General features: G+C 39.5%; 1 protein-coding gene across 3 annotated transcripts; it reads left to right on the top strand.

The window, feature by feature from the left end:
- Positions 1-1446: 1446 nt before the first annotated feature.
- Positions 1447-7412, top strand: gpr27 (G protein-coupled receptor 27). 3 transcript variants are annotated; one of them, XM_048547244.2, is made up of 2 exons: positions 1447-1660; positions 2715-7412. In XM_048547244.2, the coding sequence occupies exon 2, from the start codon at positions 2954-2956 to the stop codon at positions 4067-4069; it is 1116 nt and encodes a 371-aa protein (XP_048403201.1). In that variant the 5' UTR covers positions 1447-1660; positions 2715-2953; the 3' UTR covers positions 4070-7412. The 3 variants fall into 3 exon arrangements, with proteins under 3 accessions (XP_048403201.1, XP_048403200.1, XP_048403202.1); XM_048547243.1 differs by lacking the exon at positions 1447-1660 and adding an exon at positions 2219-2488; XM_048547245.1 differs by lacking the exon at positions 1447-1660 and adding an exon at positions 2507-2580.
- Positions 7413-9881: the final 2469 nt, after the last annotated feature.

Raw genomic sequence — 9881 nt, 5'->3', positions numbered from 1 at the left:
TATAGGAGATGGGAAGTCATGTTTTAGCAGTACAGGACCTTCATTAGGCCACTTTGGGACTACTACATTCAATTCTGGCCTCCGTGCTATTGGAAGGATGTTGTGAAACTTGAAAGGGATCAGAAAAGATTTACAAAGAGGTTGCTAGGTTTGGAGGGTTTATAAACTATAGTGAGAGGCTGAATAGGCTGGGGCTAGTTTCCCTGGAGCACTGTAGACCGAAGGGTGACCTTATAAAGATTTATAAAATCATGATGGGCATGGATAGGGTGAATAGCCAAGAACTTTCTCCCAGGGTAGTAGAGTCCAAAGCTAAAGGGCACAAGTTTAAGGTGAGTGGGGAGAGATTTAAATGGGACCTAAGGGGCAACATTTTCACACAGAAAATGGTGCATGATTGGAATGAGTTGCCAGAGGAAGCTGTGGATGGTGGTGAAATTACAGTATTCAAAAGGTATCTAGATGGGTATATGAATGGGGGGGTTTACAGGGATATGGGCCAAATGCTGGTAAATGGAACTAGATTAATTTAGGATATCCAGGTGGCATGGACAAATTGGAACGAAGGGTCTGTTTCTATGCTGTATACCTCTATGACTCTTACATTACAGTCTATAGCCGTGTCTGCAAAAAACACCCTCTTCCCACTATCTTTCCTGCTTGGCCTGCTGTGTTCATCCAGCTCTACATCTTGCTATTTCCTCTTGCCACTAAAGTTGGTCTCATGGTTAAACTATAATTACGAGTTGTAATAACAATGCAAAAATGTAAATCTGTCCTTGCTATTACATTCTTTTGAGACCTCGCCCCTTCCTGTCTCTGTAACCTGCAGCTCTATTGCCCTCCCTAATATCTATGCTGTTCAAATGTTGCCCCTTTGAGCATAGTCGATGTTTATGGAGTCCACAACAGGCTGTTTAAAAAAAACCCTCTGAACTCTGGAATTCCCTTTCTCCTTAAATCCCACCCCCCCACTAAGGCCATCTTCCTTACATTTCATGTGGCGCCACCTCAAATTTTGTTGGACAACGCTGCGGTGACTCGTCTTCGAACCTTTTACATTGTCAAGCGCCTTATATAAAATAGAAAGTGTGATGTCCTTAGAAAGAATTAAATTCTATTAACTCTACGGCTTCTGAACATCTTGCTATTTAAAATACCGGGATTTAGTGGGTTACATGCTCACATGGCAATCACTATGTCTGAATATCTAATCCAGAATAGTAACCCGTTAGTTTAACGGGGAAAAAAAACCAAAATAACGTTCAAGCGTGGTTTGCCCAATTTATCGGAGCTTCACTGTTTGAACCTGCGTGAAGCCTGCCTTCTGACAGGATCAGAGCTACAGCGAACGTGACCATAGGGGGTGCATGAGTATTAACTACATGACAGGCAAGCAGAGGAGAGTCACAGCTTCTTCCAAGCTGGCACTGAATAGGTTGGTTTGGTCCAATTGTTTGTGTCAGAGCGAGCAGATGACTTATCCTTCCTCCTGTCATTTGTTTCTGATATTGCTTCTGTAGTGGCAGCTGCACAACCTAAACAATGAAAAAAAACACAACCTGTTTTGTCGCAATAATGTAAAATGGATTCTTTGTTGCATCATTATTTTGTACTCTAGGAGAGTACAGTGTAAAACGTGCGTCGGATTTAACATAAGGTGGGCAGTGACACGATTTTATTTTGTGAAGTCTTATTTCCACCCCCTCCATCCCGATTTGAAACAAGCAAAAGGTAGCAATATTCTGACTGAAATAAATGTGTTTTTTCTTGTCAACCGAGAATGCAAGTTCGCGATTTTAGTTGTGTGCGTGTGTGTTTTGTATTTATTGAGCTACTCTGGAGAATGTGGAGCAGAAATGAAAAAAAAAATGCAGGGGCATTCTCTCACCTCTGTAATCCTCACATGGACCATACAACTGTATAATGTGTCCAAAAGCTCAAATCCGAAATGAAATCAGCAACAAAAGAGGATTTCCCAATTCCACTAGTGTATAATGGACTCTGCTGTCATCAGTCTGGGCATGGCTTATACTTGAGAATGGCTGCAAAATAAAGTACAGGAGGCAACAGCCTGTCATCTCTTTGTATTTATCCACAGTGGTTAGAGCCAGTCATTCTGGGCTACCGTATAGAAGCAGCATCACGAAACAGAGCGACCCTGCTTTGCCTTGGGGGTGGGCAGGAGGGAGGGGGAAAGCTGAGGGATGATATTCTTGCACGGTGCAGCAGGGAACTTGCGCAGTTGAGACTACGAGGAGTGGATTTTTTTTGCTTTCGGCGAGAGAAAGCTCGGAGCCCGGGCTGGACAGATAGCAGGGTCGGGGATGTTTTGGGCTAAAAACAAAGGGATTTTTTTAAAAGAGGGAAATAAAGCTGGGGGAAAAAGCTGCTACCTTGTCTTCTGCGCAGTCTCACACTAACCCTAAAGTCATTCTGTGAGCACTCACCGGAAGTTCAGTTCCCTGCCATGGCTGGGAAAGAAGAGGTATTAGTATTGATAATGATTTTAACCTAGTATTACCTTCTCGTGTGTGTGTGTGCGTGCGTGTGCGCTGTGGCTTAACCGTTCCTCGTTTGGTAAACACGGTGCAAAAGGGAGGGCTGCTGCTGTGGTTAGGTTGGGGTGTGGGAAGGGATGGGGAGTGGGGTTGGGGGCGTTTGAAGAAAGCAGATCGATCCCTTTAAACAAATGTCTCCTGTTCCTATTTCAGAAATGATCGGTCTTCAGGGTGGATGAAGATATTACACCAAAAAAAGAGGAGCAACAACACAAAAGAGAGAGAGAAAGGCATCGTTTTGGTTCAGTCCTTCCCTGGGCGGCGGCGCTGATGATGAGGATGAGAACGAACTTTGTGGTTTTCCGATGGAAATGGAAAGCTTGAGGCACTGACAGAAGGAGGAGGGAGGAGAGGGGGGGGGTTGAAATTGAGCACTGCCCGCCGCCACCTCGATGGCGAACGCCAGTGAGCTCGAAGAGACCAACAGTTCTCTTCAGAATTACGCCATCACCGCCTCCGCTGTCAAACTGGCTTCTCTGGGATTGATCATCTGCATCAGCCTGACTGGGAACCTGCTGCTCTCTTTCCTCATCTTCAAAGAGCCGAGCTTGCACCGGGCTCCCTACTACTTCCTGCTGGACCTGTGCCTGGCTGACATTGTCCGCTCGCTGCTCTGCTTCCCGTTCGTCATGATCTCCATCAGCAGCGGCTCGGCCTGGACCTACAGCTTGCTCAGCTGCAAGATCATCGCGTTCGCCGCCGTGCTCTTCTGCTTCCACGCCGCCTTCATGATGTTCTGCATCAGCATCACCCGCTACATGGCGATCGCCCACCACCGCTTTTACTCCAAGCGGATGAGCGTGTGGACTTGCGTGGCGGTCATCTGCATGGTGTGGACCCTGTCGGTGGCCATGGCCTTCCCGCCCGTCTTCGACGTGGGCACCTACAAATTCATCCGGGAGGAGGAGCAGTGCATCTTCGAGCACCGCTACGTGAAGGCGAACGACACCCTGGGCTTCATGCTGATGCTGGCGGTTATCATCGCCGCCACCCATCTGGTCTACGTCAAGCTCATCTTCTTCGTCTACGACCACCGCAAGATGAAACCGGCGCAGCTCGTCCCCGCCATCAGCCAGAACTGGACGTTTCACGGCCCCGGGGCGACCGGCCAAGCGGCTGCCAACTGGATCGCCGGCTTCGGCAGAGGGCCGACCCCCCCTACCCTGGTGGGCATCAGGCAGACCGCGCACAACCAGAACAAGAGACTGCTCGTCTTAGACGAATTCAAAATGGAAAAGAGGATAGGCAGGATGTTCTACATCATCACCGTCCTCTTTCTGCTGCTCTGGTCCCCCTACATTGTCGCCTGCTACCTGCGGGTCTTTGTCAAGGCTAGTACCATCCCACAGGTCTACCTGACCGCTGCAGTGTGGATGACATTCGCCCAAGCGGGGGTCAACCCTATCTTATGCTTTATCTTCAACAAAGAGCTGAGGATTTGCTTCAGAACCCACTTCCCCTGTTTTCAAAGCACACAGACGCCTAGGGAAGCTTACTGCGTTATTTAAAGACATTGGAAGAGCAGGGACCCATCCCCCTTTCTTCCCACAGCTTGAAAACCCACGCACTGCGCACAACACACGAAAATCCAATTTAATCTTAATAATGTTCATGCAGTCATTTGGTGGATTAACCTTAATCACAGGACAGTCACGTCCAGTGGTTTCTGTTTACATTGAAGAGAAGGGAGACGCTGAGTGGAGTGTCAAATTTAACCTCTCTGGAATACGAATTTATCGAGGCAACTTGTTGGGATCTCGAACATCATCTCCACGTTGGCCCAGATTTGATAGAAGTATTACCGAGTGCTCGAAAACATATTGATCAGGGAATTTAAACACGAATAAGCACTTTCCCCAACCTCAGAATGTCGTTTTACACCAAACGATTTTAATGTTTGTGCGCTAGCTGCGCTGCCCTATAAACTCGGCAGATTATTCACGAATATCCAGAAGACCAAATGGAACTGGAATGTAAAAAAATGTAAAAAAAAAATTCGGTGACGCATTTTCCCCTCTCCAGTTAAGAACTTTGTCTGATATACTTTCCCTTTTGATATTTTCTTAGCTTGTTTATCTGCGTTGTAATATATTGGGAAAAATGTTTTGACCTTTAAACGTTACTTTTTGCAATTTCATATCTTAATGTGCGTTTTACAAACTGTCTTTGAAAAACAGATGTCAATTTTACATTACTTTCTCTAGCTGAATGTAAATAACAGTCTAATTGTTTAGTGTTAGCTGTAGTTATTGTCATACAAATTAACAACTTAGTAAGTTATACTGTGCTCATAAATGATTCAAGATGGTAACTTTTATTCCTATTGTACATTTCCACTGTTTTTACTTGAAAATAAATTTATTGAGCAGAAGAACTTTTTTTTCTCTCCACAGTGAGGACTAAATTAACAGATATCAGATTAAATATACTTTGGGGTGCATTTTAATAAAGAAAACATTTGGCAAAGGTTACTGATATAATTTATGCTGAAAAGACAAAGCTAAGGCCCCATTTTCTGTCTTGATCCATGAGGAATGACAATATTGATTAAAGGTGGCAATTGCAGAAAGAAAGGCATGATATCCACAGAAATTTGTCAAGCACCAGATTGGAGCTGACAAATCATTTCACCTTTTGTCAACAATGATTTAGTTGAATGATAGAATTAACTAGAGGGGCAGAATGGCCAACTCTGGTTCCTATAACTTTCCAAATGTAATAGAAACTGGCAAGGTTGGTAAACTGCAAATTAAATTCTACCAAATGTCTTGCCATTTTCACACTATTATGCAAGAAATAACTGCCAAAAATGTCTACACTTATCAGGTAAATATTACTAGAATATACTTACTTTGTTTAGCCTGTTGCACACATTGCAATACAAATGCTTTATAGAATAAATGACTTGGATCAACATCCTTGCAAATAGTCCAACACTTGGTACAACAGACATTAATGGCTATTCACCCTCTTAGCCAGATCATTATCCACTCCTTTGTTTGTCCATCTGTTCTTCTCTCTTTGGGCTCTATCCCCACCTATCGTTTACTCCTTACACCCTCCCGCAACTGTATCTTTTGCACATAAACCAACATTTTCCTCGCAATCATCCATTCTGAGAAAGGGTCACTCAACTCAAAATGTTAATTCTGATTTCTCTCCAAAGATGCTGCCAAACCTGCTGAGCTTTGCCAGCTCTTTCTGTTTTGTTTTTGTTTTTGAAATAAGGTGTACTGTATTTAATTAGGATATACAACCTACTAAACTGCAGTGTAACTTATTCTGGAATGATACAACTCTTTTCCAAAAGTTAGAACACTTCATCGTTTGCTTTTGTTGATGTGAAAATGAAAGACAACACTTTTAAAATGAAAATTATAATTCTTTATTTGGCATGTTGGAATCCTGTCACAAAGTTGAAAAAATAAAGGTTATGAAAATAACTTGTAAATATACTGGAGGCCTTTTATTACCCATCCAATTTATTAGCTACATTTTGACGATAAAGTGGATTACTGCATTGTGATGGTTTGGAAAAGACATAATTAAATGGGATAACAAAATAAATAAAGGAGAACAGGAAAGAATTGTTAAGTAAGTAATTAAATGAGAGCATTTGGAACTGCTGAAATATAAAGCGTGCAATTCAATTAAAGGGTTAAAGCGAAAAGCTGCAGATGTGTTTGAAATTCAAATGAAGATTAGTTCTCACAAAGACGTACTTAAATTAAGTACCTATGATGTAGATTGGTATTATTATGGTACTAGATTTGATACAATAAAAACTATCTGTAGGAATAATGTTTGCTGTTTTTGGAATTACATAATTGAATATGGTCAAATATGTATGATGATTGGCAAGTTCCACATGTTCCATTGTGAATTGATCAGCATAGTTTCTATTTCAGACATCCAAAACTCTTGATTTGACTTGAAACTAAAGAAATGAGAGAATTCTAATGAATGTTGTGTAATTCTGTTCTTAAGTTAGGACATCTACATATGCCAGGAGTGAATTATGAATGCATTTTTCCCAAATGGGATTAATATTGTGCTCCACATTTATACAGAGCAAATTATTTGCATAATTTTAAATAAAATATAATAAATGCTGTCTGAGAACCATCAGAATCATGTAGAAAACTTCAATACTTTCATTGGTTACACCAAACAGTTTTCACTTGCCTCAAAATTGTTTGATGACTAGACTGAGAATGCACTAAGTTGACTTTAAAAGGATGGGCTTAGTGACTTGGAAATTCAACAGCCTCAGGTAATTGCAAATTTTGGAATATTAAACATTAAAGCAAAAATAAAATGACAACACCATGGATGATTATAATGCTGAACTTCTTGTGTCATAATAGATTTTGCTCAGTAATGAATATACCATTTCTGATCTGCATTTGCAAAACCATTTATGAGTGTTTCCTTGCAGCTTGTATTAGCGATCCTGATGCTAAATGTATAAATAATTTCGATCCAATAATGACTAACTTATCAAGAATTTACGAATTTTGAAAAAGTGAGTTTTGCTTTTCTAGAGAATGAGTTTTACAGTGGATTAAAGTTTCACTCTTTTATTGAAACGAATCCCACCCAAACAGAAATTTTTCATTTTTTTGTGACTGCAGTGTTTCAATGTGAAATGACTGTGTTTCTGACTGTGAGGGTGGTGCATTCATGCGTGCAAATCTGCCAGTATTATTTTTGTATTAATTGGTTGTCTTACTCGGGTCACAAGGCTGCTGGTATGGAAATGGCAAAAACAAATTCTTTTGTAAGAAGAATGTAATGGTTAGTAAACCTATAATCTTTACAAAGTATCAGTGATAATGGGAACTGCAGATGCTGGAGAATCCAAGATAATAAAATGTGAGGCTGGATGGACACAGCAGGCCCAGCAGCATCTCTCCTGAGATGCTGCTGGGCCTGCTGTGTTCATCCAGCCTCACATTTTATTATCTTTACAAAGTATATTGTCAAAAGAAAAATATCCAGATGAACCTTTAACTCTTCCACTTTACCTTCTTGTCAAAGAATCATCTGGGGATTCACTGCTATCACCAAGGAATTATTATATATCTAAACATTTTGTATTCTTGACTAACAAGGGAGCAATGTGTATTGGGGTAGGTTAAACCATGGAGTTATGACCATGATTAGATCAACCATGAACTTATTGAAGGCCGACCTACTCTTACTCCTAGTTCATAGCCAGATAAATTTATATCAAATAATACACAATAAATGATCCTTCTCCAATAAGCTAAATGAATTAAGTTAACATTTTATCAAATTATTAAAGAAAATAAATCAGACAAAATTATTTGTTTTCTTTTCATGGGGTGCAGACATTACTGGCAAAACTTTTTACTCACTCCTAATTGTCGTTGCGCTGTAGTTTACTCAGCCATTTAGGAATCAACCATATTTCTGTGAGTCTGGAGTTACGTGTGGGTCAACAAGATGACAGATTGCTTTCCCCGGAGGAATTAGTAATATATTTCACATATATCAATTGAATTTAAATGGTATCAACTACCACGGTAGGATTTGAAGCCCAGGTTCACAAAGCATTAGCCTAAGTCTGTAAATTTAAAGGTAGTGAAATTACTACGACAGCACCATCTAATTGGTGAACTATTGTTTCCTATTTAAGACTTATGGTGACAATTGACAACATTTTGGCATGACACAGAGTAAACAAGTAATGCATGGATACAACTAACTTTAGTTTGTAAAGAACCAAATTAATTCATCATCAAACTAGGCCTTAGCAATTGCAACCTGATATTAAGCAAAATCCCCAAGACTGAAATAATGTCATCATGTTAGTATTGCTTTGACGTTACAACTGACTAATTAACTGTTTTCAATAAGATGTCTACTAGATGTATTCGAACACTGGTTTATTTAGCTCATTGTTGATGAGTTTCCAACCAAAGCAATAAGTCTTTGATGTCATACAACCTCATCCTTCCAGGACAGCCTAATATAGATGACTGAATCACTTCTGGCATGCTCACGTTGGCTGCCTATGATATCAAAATGGTGCACCTCAAATTCAGATCTTCATTCCTTTATTCTTAGCAAAAATGTCTCTTATCTTTAAACATTTGCCTATATCTGAGTGAACTAATGCAATCTTCTTCAGGTATCTCCATGTTTCTCTGATCTTTGACTTATGAATTAAAATTGAAAGGGAAATATCTGTAACAATATTTTAAGCAATATTATAAACATCTAATTTATAGCTTGCTATTTACAGAAGCAAAATTCTCCTGCATATTATCTCACTAACCTCATTATAAGGATTAATGTTTAGCTGTCAACTCCCTTAAACAGGTTTTTTTTAAGAACCAATTTTAAAAGTAGACTTGCTACTTGATTCGTGTTTCCCCACAAATTTTTGACTTAATTCATTGCAAAGAAACTGAACACAGTTAAAGAAGTGTCTTCGTTTAGAGTCAGTCCCAAAATATATGACCATCGTGCATGTGGCCTTAATGTCTGAGGTTTACAAACTCTCATTATGACACATACTTGGCTTTTCTATATCTTAGGACAGTTATTGAAAACTATTTGGGGCTGTTTTCCTTAGGCTATTGGTTCAGTTCAAGATGTTTGTTGTTAAATTGTTAAGCGATTATGTGTCTAAATCAGAGACTGTATACTGTAATACGAAATATGAAATTCATGTTTGAAAACAAATGCAATTTTCTAACTAGGCATTTTCAATAAGCCCAAAATGAATGATGAAATCAGTGTTGAGCATTTTTTTGCTTGAAATCAATTAAATAATTGAAATGAAACTGGGCTTACAGGAGCCTCAATGGGTAAATGTGATCCTGAAAAAATGTACCATTTATTTTCTATGTTGGTCCAATAATAGGCACCACAAACTACTTTCTTGATTTACATCAAGAAACCTATTTTCTTACTGTTACATTTGTGGTAGATATTGATTTGTAACTGATTAAATGTTTACTTTGATCATTCAAACTGAGTAAAGGGAAGTATTAAAATGTTCATTTTACAATCAGATATATCATAGAGGTTAAATAGTCTGTCTTCATGTTGTACATTTGAGAGAATTTTATAAGTATGGCTGAACTACTGTGATAAGTGTGAAGTTTCTTAAATGAAACTCAAGGTTTGGCTCTATTTACTTCCACTTATAAAATAACTTCCAACTAATAAAATAGTCAAGAAGTCATTGTTCTCCACACATCATATTGATTAGTCTTTATTTTGTCCTTTGGTAAGATGTTAAATCAAGATTCTTCTGATGGATGTACGTGACTTCTTGGCAATATT

The sequence above is a fragment of the Stegostoma tigrinum genome, chromosome 11 (genome assembly GCF_030684315.1).
Source record: "Stegostoma tigrinum isolate sSteTig4 chromosome 11, sSteTig4.hap1, whole genome shotgun sequence".
NCBI lineage: Eukaryota > Metazoa > Chordata > Chondrichthyes > Orectolobiformes > Stegostomatidae > Stegostoma > Stegostoma tigrinum.
Note: the sequence above shows the minus strand (reverse complement) of the source record. Positions and strands in the feature narration are given on the sequence as shown.

Excerpts from the sequence above, each read along its gene's own strand:
- gpr27 (XM_048547244.2), top strand. The coding sequence starts at position 2,954 with ATGGCGAACGCCAGTGAGCTCGAAGAGACCAACAGTTCTCTTCAGAAT.